The following is a 17,876-nucleotide window of genomic DNA, read 5'->3' as shown; positions in this document are numbered from 1 at the left end:
CCCCTGAAATGGAAAATGGAAAATCCCCTCCCTCCAAATTGTTTTAAATTCAAAATTAGGGGGGGCTCTCAGGCAAAGATACGGGAGCAGGAATAACAGTTCTTTATTAGGGAAGAAAATAAAATCAAAATAAACAATGCAGTACACTAGAACAGCACTGACAGAGTCAGAACCCAACCTGACACCCTGTGGGTGAGGGCTGGCAGCAGTGCCACTGGAATTGTGGCTCAGCCCTCCTGCAGTGTCAGGGCTGGTTCTGCTGGAGCAGGGATCCTGGAGAAAAGGATATGTAGATCTTCTTCCTCTGGGAATCCAGTGGAAAGGCTGTGCTGTGTCCCAAACCTCAGATTGTATCCAGGTAGGAATGCTTGGCTCCTCCCCCTGGGCGGAGCTTCCCCCAATGGGATGATGTAATGTTTGTCAGCTGTGCAGTGACACTCAGTGGGCCATGAACAGGAGAGATCACTTGTTTTTAAAATTTTAAAAGTTTAGTAGAAATAAAATGGTTATAAAAATAGTAATATAATTGAAGTTAAGGAAATTAACACAGCATAACTTTCTAACATAACGCATATAATATTAATTTTAATATTTGCAAAAAGCCAATCATAAAATACGCATTTTTCACAATCAACCACCTATGAATCACAGAGTCAATGCTAATTATGACAGCCACGCCCTGTCAAATAAAATACAGACTTTTCACAATCAACTTTCTTTGGATCAAAGAGTCAATGACAGCAATGGCCTGTCAAATAAAATACACATTTTTGGGAATCAGCTTTCTGTGGATCACAGTCAGTGCTCACTATGATAGCCACACCCTGTCAAATAAAATATGCATTTTTTCACAATCAACCTTCTGTAGATCATAGAGTTAATGCTAATTATGACAGCCACGCCCTGTCAGATAAATTATGCATTTTTTCACCATCAACTTTTTGTGGATCACAGCGTCAGTGCTCATTATAACAGCCCTGCCCTGTCAAATAAAATATGCATTTTTCACAGTCTGTGGGTCACAGAAATATGCATTTTTGACAATCAGCTTTCTGTGGGTCAGAGTCAGTGCTCACTATGACAGCCACACTCTGTCAAATAAAATACACATTTTTGACAATCAGCTTTCTGATTGTCAGAATCAGTGGGTCACAGAGTCAGTGACAACAATGGCCTGTCAAATCAAACGCACATTTTCCACAGTCAGTTTTCTGTGGGTCAGAGTCAGTTCTGACTATGACAACCATGCCCTGTCAGACAAAACACACATTTTTGACAGTCAGCTTTCTGCGGATCACAGAGTTAATGCTCCCTGTGCCCTCCCTGCAGAAGCACTCCTCGGAGTGGAAGCCCGAGATCCGGCTGCCGTCGGGCAGCGACCACGTCATGCTGAAATCCCTGGACTGGAACGCCGACTACGAGGTGTACGTGGTGGCTGAGAACCAGCAGGGCAAGTCCAAGCCGGCCCACTACGCCTTCCGCACCTCGGCGCAGCCCACGGTGATCCCAGGTACTGCTGCTGTGCCCCCTAACGCCACCGAGCTGCCCCCGTGTGCCCCAGTAACCCCCAGAGCTCGCTTGCTTCCAGCCCATTCTCTCATGGTCGGTGCCCCCACCCGAGGCTGAGGGTCGTGGCTGCGTGCATACCTGTGGCAGGTATGTGGGACTGAAACCCCTGCCTGGCTGCTCCCAGGGAATGGTGGCTCCTTGTGTGGGGTAGGAGAAGCTTTCTGAGAGTGGGAAATGGAATTTGTGTTTTGAACCCCAGTAGGGCCTTCAGCTCTGCAGGGTGATGCTCTGCACAAGGCAGATTTCCCATCTCTGGAGGAGTATAGGCATCAGGAGTTTGCTGGCACTTGGATGGGAAGGCAGTGAAATGTGATGGTGTTCACACGGTCTGAGGATGAGGGAAGGGATGAGGATCTGACTCCATGTTTCAGAAGGCTCGATTTATTATTTAATGATGTATATTATATTAAAACTGTGCTAAAAGAATAGAAGAAAGGATTTCATCAGAAGGCTGGCTAAGAATAGACAAAGAATGATAACAAAGGCTTGTGGCTTGGCTCTCTGTCCGAGCCAGCTGACTGTGACTGGCCATTAATTAGAAACAACCCCATGAGACCAATCCCAGATGCACCTGTTGCATTCCACAGCAGCAGATAACCATTGTTTGCATTTTGTTCCTGAGGCCTCCCAGCTTCTCAGGAGGAAAAATCCTAAGGAAAGGATTTTTCAGAAAATATCATGGCTACAGTGAAAGATCTCTCTCTGAGCAGTTTTCAGTTCACATTACCAAATGAGGATGAGAAGGCAGTGAAATGTCTCTCTCTGAGCATTTTTCAGTTCAAATTACCAAATGACAGTGATTTTCAAGCAGCGACGGTTCAGTGTTGAGGAGGACATCAGGAGAAAATAACTCAAAGGCTTCAGGGTGTTGCTGTAAGCTCTTAAAACAGAGTGTACTTATTACTGTGCTCATAAAGTGAGGGATGAGGACAATTATTGCAAAAGCCAAGCAGAACTCTCAGCTGGGGAACTGGAACTGAGCAGTTTGTGGCAATCTGTTGGGAGGACAGTTAGGATTTCTTTTCTACACATGGACATTTTTAAAAAGCAGTGGGGAAACCCACACAGAGCAACCAAAGCCTGAGGTTGGGTGGCTGGAGTAGCTGTAAATTGAGGTTGTGGTGGTTAAAGACAGGGGTGCTGAGTCAGGGCTGCCCTGCACAGGCAGGGTTGGTGCTCCAGCCCATCCAGGTGGGATTTCATTCATGGTTTCTCTTGAAAGCAGAGAGTTTCCTTCACTCCCTGCTCCCCTGAGCCCATTCCCTGGAGGGAACAGCTCAGCCCTTGTGGGAATGCTGCAGCCCCCTTGGCTGAGGCAGGCTGCGTTGTTGAGCACAGAAATGGGTGAAAAAGTGGGAAAAGTGGGGCTGGCAGTGAGGAGGAGGGAGATGGGCCAAAGGAGAGCCTGGCGGTGCTTGGACAGGGAATAGTTTTGGGTGGAAGGACCGTCAGTAACTCATTAACTCACTCTGTGGTTCTCATTTGCAGCAGCTCTAACCCTTGCTCCCCCTCTGAGCCCTTTAATCCATGTAACAGGAGCAGGAACCCTCTAAAAACCAGGGGAAAGCCAGTTTGTTACCAGAGGTGAAAGTTCCTGGCCTCTCTGCAGTTACTCCTTGCTTAGCTCGGTGTGGAGCCCAGGAGGAGCTGGGAGCTGAGGCTGCCTCAGATGTTGCAGGTGCAAAATTCAGATTTTGGGCGTGCAGGATTGCCCCAGGAGCTGGAACTCAGCTGCTCCTCAGAAAGGGCTGTGTCCTGGTGCAGTGCCTGGTTATTGCTGCCTTTGTGACTCTCTCTCCTGGGGTTTTGTCATTTTGGCCTCCCAAGGTGTTCCCTGGTGCCCAGACTGAGATTCTGATGAGAATATTTCCAGGGGCAGGTTGGTTTTTCCTCTGCTGTGCAGCCCCACAGGTTTTATTGCCGAGGAAGAGGCTCTGTGTGTCCTTTCCTTTCCCTTTTCCTTTTCCCTTTTCCCTTTTCCCCTTTCCCTTTCCGTTTCCTTTTCCCTTATTCTTTCCCTTTTCTTTCCCTTTCCCTTTTCCCTTTTCCCTTTCCCTTTCCCTTTCCCTTTTCCCTTTTCCCTTTTCCCTTTTCCCTTTTCCCTTTTCCCTTTCCCTTTCCCTTTCCCTTTCCCATGGCATTTCAGTGTTTTTATCTCAGAATGGGCTGTGCAGGAGTCAGAGCCAGAGCTGTACCAGGAATTGTGCTGTGCCTGACAGCAATAATCAGGGATTCCCTGCAGGAAAATGTGCATTTGTTGTGTGCAGTCCTTTGTTCCCCTCACCTGTGCAGAGCTCTGAGTGGCTGGAAGGATAAGGGTGTTATTTGCAGTCATAATAACAATAATAACAATAATAACAACAATCATCACACTGGCATTGGAGTGGTTCCCAAGCAGCTGGGAGGCTGAATGGCAGAGTCAGAGATTCCTGAGACCTTGGTGCTCCCTCAGGATAAAGTGGATTTGTTATCCAGGCTTTGGGGCAGGGCTTGGACAGGCAGGTGGAGTCTCTGCTGCACCAAAGCTTTTCTTGTTTTCCTTTTTCCCTGCTGAAGGCAGCGCTGTGCTCTCAGGCTCCAGACACCATCTCCCTGTGTCTCGCTGAGCCCCTTCTGTCCCTTCATTTTAATCTCATTTTAATCTCATTTGCCTGCACTCCCCACCCTCCCTGCCCTGCCTTGGACCCTGCTCTGCAGCTTTGGGCCTTGCTGAGCTTCTGCCCCTTTTGTGCTGAATGTGCTGCTCCTTGAACCCTGAGCCATTTTAATTTACAAGATTAAATTAAACCTTTGATTCTTATGTTTTCTGTATTTATGACCTAATTTTTTTTATCTATTTCTCTCTCTCTTTCTCTCTCTCTCTCTCTTTTTCTCTCTCTCTTTCTTTCTTTTTTTCTTCCTCTCCTCCTTCCTTTCCCTCCCCTCTCCCTTTCCCCCCAACTCCTTTCCTATGTCTGTCATCCATGGTCACCTTGGATCTCACGGGGAACATCCACGCTTGCCACATGCACCAAATTTGTTTTTCAAACAACCATATCCCCCCTCCTGGGAACCATTGTCTGGCACCTGCAGCGACCTTGGGAAGTCCATCAGCGTCGTCCTCCTTTGTCTCATTGCTTCTCTCTGCAGTGACTCTGCTTTTGCTCTGTTAGAAACTTTCAAAAAACAAAAAAAAAAGAGTCAAATAAAGCAATATTTGCTTGGGAAGGCCTGGGTCCCACCAAGGTGTGGAAGGAGATAACTTTGCTTCAGAGGATCGTGTCAGTTCAGAGAAAAACAAACAAAAAAAGAAACACAGAACTTAAAAAATTGTTTAATTTGAAAGAGTCAGTATTTTGTAACAAGGAAAAAAGGTTTCAGCCAAGTTTTTTTCTCTTTAACGTTTTTTTTTTGTCACTTGTAATGAATTTGCCCTTTTAAATGGATGTAAAGAAAGATTTTTTTTGTGCTGTTTGCTTGCTGTTTTCATCAAAGGAAGGTGCAATGTTGAAAGCCTTTAAGATCCTGCTTTTTACCGATTTCTCTGCACATCTGGTGCTGATCTTGTGCAAAAGGAGGCCCCATCCACAAACCCACAGACTGTAAAAAGAAAGAGAAGATTTGTCAGAGACCATCCTGCTGATTGCCCAGATGTCTCTGGGGGCTTTTGCATGTGGATCCAAATGTCTGGAAGGTTTTCCTGCCGTGCTGCTCTGACCATAAACATCTGCTGGGATCCCCCTGCTGCTCTTCCTCCTCCTCCTCCTCCTCCTCCTCCCTCCCTGGTGTGCAGGGTGGGGCTGGGCACTCCCAGCCCATGGACACACCCAGTGCCAGTGGATTTCCAGAGCTGTGTTCTCACAGATCCCTTTCCTTGCTGTCCTGACAGGAAATCTTGGCTGGGATGGAGTGAGCTGAGCAGCAGAGTTGTAATTACTGATCCTTAATCACCTTCCTGGCTGGCTGTGGGTGCGGCAGCATCAGTCCCTGGGCTGAACTGGTGCAGCAGAGCCATCTTTGGTGTCAAATACTGGGAATTCCCTTAGACAAAACTCAGAGGATTTTTGCATTGCTTCTTTGAAATAAAACAGATCTCCCCACCCCCAAAAAAAACCCAAAAAACCTGACACAACAACCCTAATGAATTTTGGGAAATCCATTGGGATAGGAAATTCATTGGGGTATGAAATTCATTGGGATAGGAAGTCCTTTTGGGATAGGAAATCCTTTGGAACAAGAAATCCATTGGAGCAGGAAATCCAGTGGGATTCGGAATCAATTGGAACAGGAAATCCATTGAGATAGGAAATCCATGGATAGGAAATCCGTTGGAAAAGGAAATCCATTGGGATAGGAAATTTGAGATATGAAATCCATTGGAACAGGAAATCCATTGCGATAGGAAATCCATTGGGACAGAAAATTTGGATATGAAATCAATTGAGATAGGAAATCCATTGGAACAGGAAATCTGTTGGAATAGAAAATCCATTGGATAGGAGATCCATTGGGGTAGGAAATTTGGGATATGAAATCCACTGGAACAGGAAATCCATTGGGATAGGAAATCCATTGTAGCAGGAATTCATTGGAACAGAAAACCCATTGAGATATGAAATCCATTGGGATAGGAAATTTGGGATATGAACTCCACTGGGATATGAAGTTTATTGGGATAAGAAATCCATTGGAACAGGGGATCCACTGGGATATGAAGTCCATTGGGATAGGAGATCCATCCCCTCTGATGCTCTCCTAAAACCAGGGTTCTCCTAAAACCAGAATGTCTCAAAGCCTCTCAGCTGGGTGGGGTTCATCTCCTGACAGAATCCTGCCCTCACTCGTGTCTGGCTCTGCCTTCTCTGCTCTGCTGTGTTGGAACTTCCCTGTCTGGATTGGAAATGCAAACTTGATGCAGGTGTCACACACAGAAGCCTGTGGGTTCATTTTTTTATTCCAAACCCCCTCATTTCCAGTGCTGTAGAGTGTAGACTCTTTGTTAGAGCTTTGGAGTTTGCTGAAGTGCAGCAAAATAATCCTGATACTAAAAACTGGTGTGATTTGCCCTCTAACTGCATTAATTGAGCTCATTGTAGGTCTGAAATCAGCTTTTTGTGGGTTTCCCCCTAATCCACAGAGGCTGAGATGTTTCTCACCAAAATGACAGCTATTAAAATGATCTCTGTAACTTTGTGAGGTTGGTGTGGAGAGAGAGCAGCACCTGTGGAGGGGGTTCTGTCCCTGGGAAGGGCTCAGGATTCTCTGTGGCACCTTTAGTGTGGCTGAAACGAATCCCAAACGCCACAGCAGCCTGGAGCCCAGCCAGCATGGATTACAGACAGAAACTGCTGCTTTCTGTTGGATAAAATGAGGAGCAGAACTGGGGTTTTAGCACTGATCTGTGCAGATTTGGAGCATGCCAGGTACCAGAGATCTGTCAGGCCCTTGGTGTGAGTAAAATGAAATTCAAATAGAGTTTCTAGAAGAGCCAGAGAGGGGGCAGAGGCTCAGATATGGAAGCAGAAGATGCTCAAGCAGTGGGATTTTCATGCCTGCAGTTGCTGTGTGTGTGAGGGGCTGCAGGGCCCTGCAGGATTCCCAGTTTGCTGCAGCCCCTCCACATTCCCAGAGCTGTTTCTCAGAGCACTGTTTGGTTGTTTTTGTGGGCAGGAAGGTTTGGGAATGTCCTGCTCCACCAGGAGCAGCTGCAGGTGCCTGCACCTCCAGGGTTCTGGGGGATAAAAATAAATTTTTATCTAAAAGGTTTTAAAAACAGCTTCTCCTGGCTCTGCTGGGGTGGGGTGGGCACTTGGGGCAGGGTGTGGTTTATCCATCCAGGAAAGGATTTTGGTGTCACTCTGTGTTTGGGACAGGGTGTGATTTATCCAGGAGAGAGGATTTTGGTGTCACTGTGTGTTTTGGGACAGGGGTGTGGTTTATCCAGGAAAGGATTTTGGTGTCACTCTGTGTTTTGGGACAGGGGTGTGGTTTATCCAGGAGAAAGGATTTTGGTGTCACCGTGTGTTTTGGGACAGGCGTGTGGTTTATCCAGGAAAGGATTTTGGTGTCACCGTGTGTTTTGGGATAGGGGTGTGGTTTATCCAGGAAAGGATTTTGGTGTCACCGTGTGTTTTGGGATAGGGGTGTGGTTTATCCAGGAAAGGATTTTGGTGTCTCCGTGTGTTTTGGGATAGGGGTGTGGTTTATCCAGGAAAGGATTTTGGTGTCACTCTGTGTTCAGCCTGCAGAGGAGAAGCTTTGGGGTGACCTCAGTGCCCCTTGCAGGACCTGGAGGAGCTGGCAGGAGAAGGGGAGAGGGATTATTTCCATGGGATGGAGGGACAGGAAGGGGGCAATGGCTTCAGACTGCCACAGGGCAGGGCTAGGTGGGGTTTTGGGAAGGAATTGTTCCTTGTGAAGGTGGAGGGGGCTGGGATGGGATCCCAGAGCAGCTGTGGCTGCCCAGGGTCCCTGGCAGTGTCCAGGGCCAGGTTGGATGGGCTTGGAGCAGCCCATGATGGTGGAAGGTGTCCCTGGACACAGTGGAAGGTGTCCCTGCTATGGCAGGGGTGGATGGATGGGATTTAGGGTCACTTCAGGCCCAACAGAGCCAGCAGGACCAGAGCTCTGGGGCCACAATGCACAAGAATCCAGGGCAGCTCTGGGAAATCCCAAATCCCCATCCCAGAGGCTCTGGGAGCTCACTCACAGGGTTTGGAACGTGGGAGAGCAGAATCCTTGTCCCCAAGCTGCTGGGAGCTCACTCAGAGTGTGGAACGTGGATTTCTGTCCCTGGAGAGCAGGGTCACAGCTCCCCAGGCTCTGGGAGCTCACTCACAGGGTTTGGAACCTGGATTTCTGTCCCTGGCAGAGCAGGGTCCTTGTCCTCAGGCTGAGCTGGGGGAACAGCCCTGAAAATCCCCCTTCAAAGGGAGCAAAGAGCTGCTCTCTGGGGCGTGCTGCTGGCTACAGAGTGGATTTTTGTTTGGTTTGTCCCTTCTTCTTCTTCCTTTTGCCAAATCCTGTAGGGCCTTGGCCGTGCCCGCAGTCCCACCTGCCTCTCCCCCCCTGTCTGTGTCTGACATTGTGCAGTGACCCCCCAGGCCAGGGGGACACAGCTGAGCTCTCTCTGTCAGGGCAGGTTCTGGGCAGGAATCAAAACTGCTGCGTGGCTTTCCCGTGCACTGTGAAATGAGGGGCGTTAGAAAAGCCAGTCTCGCAGGAAGCTCATTTTCCATTGGAAAACATAATTTGTAATTAATAAATTCTTCACTTCTTTAGAATGAAGGACTCCAGAAGTTCTTTAATGGTTTGTGTTTCCTTATTTAACCGGTGGAAATGTTATTCCTCCATGTCCTGAGGATGGCAAAAGGGGATTAATGGAAGGGCTGGATGTGGATCAGGTCAAAAATGTCCAACATCAATTTATTACATTTATTTCACACACACAGTGTGAGCAGCTGCTCCACATTATTTATACATGTCTTTATTTATTTATACATTTATTTCTCCATTTTTTTATACATTTCTTTATTTATTTATACATTTATTTCTTCATTTACTTATACATTTATTTTGTACACAGAATTGTTTTAGGCCCCAGCAAACCCTTTAGGGATGTCTAAATATCAGTTTCATTAAATACAACATAAATCCAGCTGCAGGATGGAGGGAATGGCTCCAGAAAGTATTTGGAGATCAATTTAATTTAATCAGATGGGACAGTCTGTGAAAAGAGTAATCTCCTCTATGATTCCTGCATTTTGTAGGAGCAGCAAAATTCCTTTACAAGGAAAATGAAAGGCAGCACCAAGAGCCTCCCAAGTCCATGAGGCTGTGGAGGATTTTTATATTTATATTATATTTCCTTATGCCAGTCCCTGGAAAGTTTGGAATTTCAATTCATGCCACGAGTTAGGATTTCTGAAACCACAGCTAATGGGAAAAGGTTGGAAAGTTCCTGCAAATTGCAGGGCTCCCTTAGCAGCCTAGAAACCCAAATTGCAGGCAGTTACCTTGGCCCAGTTTCCTTGGCTTGAGGTGTAAAATCCCAGAATAGCACAAGAACAGGGACATTCCCCTGCAGGCCTGCCCTGCTTCCCCAGCTCCATCCTCCTCCTCCTCCTCCTGGGGCAGGGGAGCAGGGCTGGGGGTTTTGGGGGGTCTGGTGCCTGCTCAGGGGTCTCATTGGGGCTCTGGGGGAGCACAGGGCTCTGTGCCTGTCAGGGCAGGAATTTGGGGGTCACAGCTCCTGGAAAAGCTGGGGAGAGGAGAGGAGGCAAGGAGCAGCACTGTGGTGTGAGTGGAATTCTCCACAAGGGGGAAATTGCAGCTCTGGGGAGGCTGATCCTGGGATGGTCCCCTTGGCCCACACAGGGGTGGGTGGGAGGGTGACACAGCTCAGCTGAGTTATGGAATCATCCCTGCACATCCTGAGCGCCCCCAAAGGGAAAATCCCAAATCCCTGCCCTCCTCACTCCCTGCAGGGTGGGGTGGGTCCCTGTCACCGTGTCGTCCTGCAGCTTGCTGCCTGTGGGACAGTGTTCTGTCACCAGGGGCTGGGCTTGTGATCCCTCAGGTGCCTCACTGTGGCTTTTCTGCACTTTTCCTGCTGGAATCTGCATCCCTCGGTCCATCTCGGGGTCACCAAATGAAACACCACCTCTCTGCCTCGTGGGTTGAACCAAGGAAATGCATGGCAGGGGCTGTGGCTCTCTCCAAGCCCTGGGAAGGGTCTTCTCACCTGTCCAAGTGGGGATCAAGGGGCTCTGCTGGGGTTCTGCAGAGACAAAATTCCAAGGGTTTGGGGCTCCAGGGGCTGGGCTGGTGAGAGGCTGGGGAGCCATGAGCAGGTTCTGCAGAGCTCCTGAGCTCCAGGGAGGGCTTTGATTGAGTTTCACTCTCCAGGGACTCACCAGCCCTGAGTGATTTGTGTCCCACCAGGAAAACCCTGCTGCAGAGTCTGGCCTTTGCTTTCCCTGCTCCTTGGGCAGAGCCAGGGCCACTCTGGACCTTCCTCTTGAGGAGGAGGAGGGAAGCAGGAGCCCTGCCTTGTGTGTAGAGCAGGGATTGTGCTCTTTGCTTCCCAGGCTTCATCCCAGCAGGGATGGGAGAGGCCCCAGCAGGGATGGGAGAAGCCCCATCAGAGATGGGAGAGGCCCCATCAGTGCCATCCTTTCGTGCAGATTCTCTGTGGGATGAAGCCCTGGTTATTACATGGCTGGTACAGGGGGTGGGATTCTAAAAAAGCAACTTAGTGCAGCCAAGTGTGAGCCCCGAAACCCCAGATTTTAACCCGAACGCCTTCTCTTGTTCTCTCCCTCGGTGTCTGAAGCCAGCACCAGCCCTGCCTCGGGCCTGGGCACTGCTGCCATCATTGGCATCCTCGTGGTGGTGTTTGTGGCACTGCTGGTGGCCGTGGATGTCACCTGCTACTTCCTGAACAAGTGTGGGCTGCTCATGTGCATCGCCGTCAACATGTGCGGCAAGTCCGGCCCGGGGGCCAAGGGCAAGGACATGGAGGAGGGCAAGGCGGCCTTCTCGTGAGTACTGACCCCAAAACCTCCTTCTGTGTCCCAAAACTCCCCCTGTGTGCCCCCAGAACCCCCTCTGAGCCCCAGGGGCAGCAAAGGAGCTGCCTCAGGGAGGGGGCCCTCAGCTTTGTGGGGACGGGGCTGGTGCTGTGTTGGGGCTGGCAGGAAGGTGGGTTTGGAGCTGTTCCTCTGGGGTTTTGTCTCGTTTCTGTTGGTAGCCATCAAATAGGTGGCCTCAGTGCTGGACATCCCTGTCATCCCAGTGACCTCAGTGCTGGGCATCCCAGAGCTGGACACTCCAGTACTGGACATCCTAGTGCTGGACATGCCAGTCACCCCAGTGCTGGACATCCCAGAGCTGGACATCCCTGTCATCCCAGTGACCCCAGAGCTGGACACTCCAGTATTGGACATCCTAGTGCTGGACATCCCAGTCACCCCAGTGCTGATTACACCAGTGCTGGACACCCCAGTGCTGGACACCCCAGTCATCCCAGTGACGCCAGTGCTGGACACCAGTGTAGCTCGATGCCGGGTGCTGGAAGGATCAGTGACCCCGGGAGCATTCCCAGCTCGGTCTGTGGCCATGTCTGGCCGTGTCCGTGCCTGGCTGTCCCTGCAGGAGCAGCCATCACTCCCCTTGCCGTTCCCTCGTTGCAGGAAGGACGAGTCCAAGGAGCCCATCGTGGAGGTGCGCACGGAGGAGGAGAGGACCCCCAACCACGACGGGGGGAAGCACACGGAGCCCAACGAGACCACCCCGCTGACAGAGCCAGAGTATGTGGCCTTAGGCAGCCCTAGCACAGGGGCACTGCACTGCCCCCAGCTGCCCCAGCCCCTCAGCAGCAGCAGTTAGGGCGGCAGGAGAGGAAGAAAGGTAAAATCTCCACGTGCCAGTGAGGAAGCGCCTCCTGTCAAGCTGCAGTGGTTGCTGTTCCCAGCACTGGAGGGGAAGGGAAGGAAGCAGTGTTTGCTGAAGGCTCCATGCCGTGTGGAGATCCAGCACTGTCCAGGATCTGCAAAGGATCCAGAGCAAAACCTGCCCCAGCAGTGCTGGGTGAGAGCCTGAACCCGTGGGGAGAGATCCTCCCCAGGAGCTGGGCGTGGATGTGGAGTCAGCAGGGCTGAGCATCTGAGAGAGAGCTGAGAGCTGAGTCTGCATTCGTGTGTGAGGAAGGAGTTTGGGTTTATGGGGGCTTCAGACAAACCTGCAGCAGCAGGACAGGACGAGGTGAGGGGCTGGACCCAGGGTCCCATGCTGTGTTGTGTTGGTGGCACAGGGCTGCAGGCTCAGGGGGCGGCAGAGCTGCCTGGAGAGCTCAGGACAGGCTGAGAGGAGAGTTTTAGGTGAGGAGAGTCTCTGCAAGCTGACAGGATCCCAAACACTCCACGAGAACAAACCATCCCTGCAGGTCACGTCCTCTTGGCTTTTTTCTCTTCCTGATGATCCTGAGCCATCCCAGCCTCGCTCCCTTTGCATGTCTGACCTCTGCACGTCTCTGCTCCCGAGTCCCCCTCCTGTCACATGTGTGTGCTGTCCTCTCTCCCTCTCTCCCTCTCTGCCCCTCTCCCTGCTGTCGTTTCGGGCCTTCATTGTCTCTCTCTCTTTCTCTCTTTCCCTCTCCCTCCCTCTCTCTCTCTCTCGTCCCCGTGTCCCCCTCGCAGGCACCCCGCCGACACCGCGGCCACCGTGGAGGACATGCTGCCTTCTGTCACCACGGGCACCACTAACTCTGACACTATCACTGAAACCTTTGCCACTGCCCAGAACAGCCCCACGAGCGAGAGCACCACGCTGACCTCCAGCGCTGCCCCGCCGCCCGCGGGGGCTCCCGATGCCGCCGCGGCTCCCGGCCAGGCCACCCCGGCCAAGGGCACGGCCGCCGCCTCGGCAGCGTCACCGACGCCCTCCTCCACCCCCAAAGTGGCCCCTCTGGTGGATCTCAGCGACACCCCCAGCTCTGCTCCGGCCGCCAGTAATTTATCCTCAAGTGTCCTGCCGGGGCAGGCCGTGCTCAGCCCCAGCGCCGCCGACGCCGCCCCGGCCGCGAGCAAGGCGGGCACCCCCGGCCCCACGGGCCCCGCAGCTCCCAACGAGGCCAAGCAGGAGGTGGCCAAGAGCCCCGAGAAGGAGCCCGTGCAGCCCAGCACGGTGAAGAGCCCGGCGGAGACCCCCAAGAACCCGAGCGGCGCGAAGAGCGAGGCGGCCGCGGGCAGCGCCGCCAACCCCTCGCAGAACGGGGACTTTAAAATGGACGAAGGGACCTTCAAGCCACCAGACATTGACCTTGCCAAGGATGTTTTTGCAGCTCTTGGCACTGCTTCTCCTCCTGCTGCCGGCGGGGCTGGTGGGCAAGCCCCCGAGGCTGCTGCTGCCGCCGCAGACAGCTCTGCCCCCGCAAAGACCGAGTACGGCCGCCTTTACTCTTGTGTTGGTTGTGTGCTGTGTCCCTCGTGCCCTGGTGCTCGTGCTGTGTCCTCTGTTGGGTGTTCTCTTGACTGATCTCACTGTTCCCTTAGCCAACTAACTCACCTGAGAGCCCAAAGGGCTTGCCTTGGAAAGAGGAGAGCAGGAGAGGCTGTGCCAGGGAGCTGGGAATTGATCAGAGATAAATTAATTGTTGTTGTTCCTCAGGCTCTTGGGCAGCTTTGTCTGTCCTGGGTTATTGTTTGGTAAGGAAGAGCAGAAATAGTTGAGTTTGGTGTATGAGCTCTCCTCAGTGCTGAGGTTCAGCAGGTCAGTGATGCCATCTCCTGCAGGTCAGAGGAGCCTCAGGGCTCGCTCAGGGTCAGGCTGGGCAGCAGCAGTGCCCTGGGCAGGGCTGGCAGCCCTGGGGGCTCTGGAGCTGTCCCCAAGCTGGGCAGTGTGAGCCTGGCTGAGATGGGAGCGCCCTGAGCTGGGCAGGAGAGAGAAAACAGCGCCTGGGGCTGGGGGTCCCAGCTGTGCTGCAGATGTTGGACTGGCTGGGCTGGCAGTTGTCGCCTCTGAGGGTGGAGATGGCTGTGGCAGAATTCCTGTCCTCTGTGTTCCCCTTTCTCCAGCATCACAGGGGTTTCAGGAATGGCTTCCCATTGGAACACAAAAAGTGGGATTGCTGCTGAATTGTCAGCAAATTCCAAATTGTTCCAGCAAATTGCAGTTTTGGAAAACACCAGTTTTGGTAAACACCAGTTTGGTAAATACCAATTTCAGAAGATCTCCGTTTGAGAAAATCCCAATTCCAGTGAATGCCAATTTGGGGTGCTAAAGCCAAATCCTTCTGCAGCTGGGGGAGCTTTCCTTGCTGCTGAATTCTGTGGCTATTTTAGTGTGAGCTGTGTTTTTTGTCATAGTATTGAAATAACAAAAGCTTCAACATAGTTTGGATGTGGAAGGTGTAGCGCTAGTTCAGATTTGAGAAACAAAAATGAGTAATTAATATTCAGGAGTTAATTAAAAACAAAAAGAAAACAACTCTTAGAAGGAGCAGAAGCCTTTAACTGAGAGGAGCAAGCTGACAATTTGGCTTTAGCTTGGGGTGCTGAAGGCAAATCCTCCTGCAGCTGGGGGAGCTTTCCTTGCTGCTGAATTGTCAGGGACTTGGGGTGCTGAGGTCAAATCCTGCAGCTGGGGGAGCTTTCCTTGCTGCTCCTTTTTGTACCCTTGCAGCGGAGCAGGGCAAGCCAGAAAAAGTTAATCTAGACCTGAATGAAGCAGGGTGGGGGAGCTTTCCTTGCTGGTCCTTTCTGCACCCCTGCATCTGAGCAAGGCAAGCCAAAAAGAGTTAATCTAGACCAGAATGAAGCAGGGTGGGGAGCTGAGCTGGGCTCGCCTTGCCCCCCTGCTCCAGGAAATGCTCTCCCGTTTGCCATGCAGGGATGTGCTCCTGTCCCGTGGCTAGCTCAGCCCAGCTGTGTTTCTGTGCCCTAAAGCCTGTCCTTGTGGTGCTTCTCCCCAGGAAAATGCCAGCAGAGGACAAGGGCGCCGTGCAGGACAGGAAGAGCCCCGCGGCGGAGGTGAAGACGGCGCCCAACGAAGCCACACAAACAAAGGAGAGCGAGAGCAAAGCATGATCAGCACCAGAGGGGACGGCAGAAACCTTCACCCGAGCATTGAAATCACAACCCACACACCCATCTCATTCCTCTAGTGTCTGTTGCCTTTTTTTAAAAGAAAAAGACAAACAAACCAACCAGAAAAATGCATAAATGGGGGGAGGGAGGGAATGTCTCTTTTTTCCGTTTCTTTTTTTTAATTTTTTCTCTTCTTCTCTCTCTTTTTTTTTTTTTATTTTGATTTCTATTTTTCGCTTTCTTTGAGATTTCTAGAAAGGTTCTATTCGTTGTGCACTTGCTTTTAAAAAGTAAAACATGTTAAAAACAGGGTTAAACCCGTCACCAAATCAGGGCTCAGCTGGCCCTGTGTATATTCAAACAGGCAAACATTGCAATGCTGGTTGCAGTGTGGTTGGGAAGCTAAAAATCAAGTAGTCCTAGACACAAAAAAAACCCACAAAAAAGACAAAAAAAATAAAGAGAGACCCTGTTGTTTCCTTTGTTAGTATAGCAGAGATAGCCACTGTGCTGCTGGGCACAGCTGGTGCTTAAAGAACAAAGTCCACAATTTATTTTTATACTTTTCAGTCGAGTTTGAAATATGTAAAGCCTCATAAATAAGTTATAATTTCTGTTCACCTTGTATCTGGTCAGTATGCAAAGTGTCTCGAGCTCTTTGTGACTGAATCCTGCTCGCCACGTTAGACCTTTATTTGGGGTTTATTATTATTATTATCTATTTTTTAGGAGGAATGCCAAAATTGCAGCTTTGGGGGATGTATTTCAATTTGCAGTATTCAGACTCTACATTTCTTTTCCAATTTTACGTTCAATTTTTTTTTTTTTTTGTTTGTTTTGGCCAACTTTGGTTCTTTCCAGTGTTTACAATTGACAGATATTTTTTTAACTTCTGTTGTGTTGAAATGGATGTGTAAAATAGCTGCCATTTTTTTTTTCTTTTATTTTTTTTTTTTGGTTTTTCAGTCAATCCAGTCCTGTAGACACTAGGGTAGCAGCATGCTTGCTTTGCAAAGGGAGACATTTTCAACCATGGATGTTTACAGTAGTCGTTTCCCCCTTTTTTTTCCTCTTTTCTTAATTATTGTTATTATTATTATTATTGTTATTATTATTATTATTATTTCTTACTGGAGTAAGAAGAAAAGCGATGCTGGGGTTTGGTTTGGGGTTTTTTTGGGGGGTGGGGGTGTTCAAACGTCTTGCCACCAGTCAAGGGCTTTAGCCAGCAATCCCCAGATCTGCGTGGGGTCAGGGAGTTGCTGGGGAAAATCCTTTCTGTGCTTAAATTTAGTTTGAAGTCCCTCGCTGGACCTGGGCCTGACTGCATAAGAGAAATCTCATCTCTGCTTTTTTAGGACATTCTCCCCTTTCCTTCCCAGAGCCCTCCCGCAGCTCTGAGGGGCACAAGGGAGGTTGGGCAGTGTGGGCTGGTCTGGGCTCAGGTGTGTGACCAAATCGATCCCTCCTGATCAGGGCAGCAAATTCCAGTTGCAGAAAATCCCAATTTCGGTCAATTCCAGTTTCAGCAAATTCCGGTTTTGGAAAATACCAATTTCAGAAAAACGCCAGTTTTGGTAAATACCAATTTCAGAAGATCTCTATTTCAGAAAATCGCAATTTCAGTAAACACCAATTTCAGTAAATTCCAATTTCAGTAAATAACAATTTCAGAAAATCGCAATTTCAGTAAACACCAATTTCAGTAAACACCAATTTCAGAAAATTCCAATTTCAGAAAATCCCCATTTCAGTCAATTCCAGTTTCAGTAAATACCATGTCCTCTGACCCTAAAACTAAAACCCAAAAGCAAAGATCGTTTCCCCACAGGTGCTGGGCTGACCCCAGACCCTTCTGCAGCTCCGGCTCCAGCAGGACCCAGCTGGAATCAGGAGCAGGGCTGGAATTCTGTGCCAGGGCATCCCTGGGCAAGGGCTGAGGCAGCACCTGAAAAATCAAATTATGGATGGGGGAGCTGATCAATGGGGTTTGTTATCAGGAATTGTGGAGCAACACTGAGATTCGGGGTGGGAGAGCTGATTAATGGGATTTATTACCAGGAATCGTGGAGCAACGCTGAGATTTGGGGGTGAAAAGGAGCTTTGAGCAGAAGGAAGGCAGAGGAGTGTAGGGAGAGACCAGCCCATTGTATAGAGATGTTCCTCCTGTTGGGATTTTGGGTATTGTTTCCTTTTTTTTTTTAATTTTTATTTTATTTTATTTTCCCTTTTATTTTATTTTCTTTTTTTTTTTTGAATTCTACTTTAGATCTGCAAGCTTGTGCACTGTGGGTGCGTGACTATTTTAGTGTGAACCGTGTTTTTTGTCATAGTATTGAAATAATAAAAGCTTCAACATAGTTTGGATGTGGAAGGTGTAGCGCTAGTTCAGATTTGAGAAACAAAAATGAGAAACGAACATTCAGGAAATTAATTTAAAACAAAAAAAGAGAAAGAGAACAACTCTTAGAAAGAGCAGAAGCCTTTAACTGAGAGGAGCAAGCTGAGGAGGGGTGTGGAGGCTGTGTCTGTGTGTTCCTTGGGAATGTTCCCTCTGTTCCAGTGCATCCTGCATTCCAGATGTGAGGGGCAGTGCTGTGTCCATTCCAGATGTGAGGGGCAGTGCTGTGTCCATTCCAGATGTGGGGAGCAGTGCTGTGTCCATTCCAACTGTGAGGGACAGTGCTGTGTCCATTCCAGCTGTGAGGATCCATTCCAGCTGTGAGGATCCATTCCAGCTGT

The 17,876-nt window shown here is 49.8% G+C and overlaps 1 protein-coding gene across 10 annotated transcripts in view; it reads left to right on the top strand.

Moving 5' to 3' along the window:
* Window positions 1-17,636, top strand: part of NCAM1 (neural cell adhesion molecule 1) — a 92,281-nt gene extending 74,645 nt beyond the window's left edge. For 4 of the 10 annotated variants that reach the window (XM_074559484.1, XM_074559488.1, XM_074559487.1 and 1 more), the window contains 5 exons: window positions 1,330-1,510; window positions 10,883-11,090; window positions 11,742-11,858; window positions 12,747-13,490; window positions 15,020-17,636. In XM_074559484.1, the coding sequence (XP_074415585.1) occupies window positions 1,330-1,510; window positions 10,883-11,090; window positions 11,742-11,858; window positions 12,747-13,490; window positions 15,020-15,134 (1,365 nt within the window). In that variant the 3' untranslated portion in view covers window positions 15,135-17,636. Of the gene's footprint in view, window positions 1-1,329; window positions 1,511-4,641; window positions 5,704-10,882; window positions 11,091-11,741; window positions 11,859-12,746; window positions 13,491-15,019 lie in introns of those variants that run through there. The other 6 variants (XM_074559489.1, XM_074559492.1, XM_074559493.1 and 3 more) reach the window with 2 other exon arrangements.
* Window positions 17,637-17,876: the final 240 nt, after the last annotated feature.

The sequence above is a fragment of the Zonotrichia albicollis genome, chromosome 27 (genome assembly GCF_047830755.1).
Source record: "Zonotrichia albicollis isolate bZonAlb1 chromosome 27, bZonAlb1.hap1, whole genome shotgun sequence".
In the NCBI taxonomy this organism is placed as follows: Eukaryota; Metazoa; Chordata; class Aves; order Passeriformes; family Passerellidae; genus Zonotrichia; species Zonotrichia albicollis.
The sequence above is the reverse complement of the archived record's forward strand: the minus strand, read 5'-3'. Positions and strand labels throughout refer to the sequence as shown.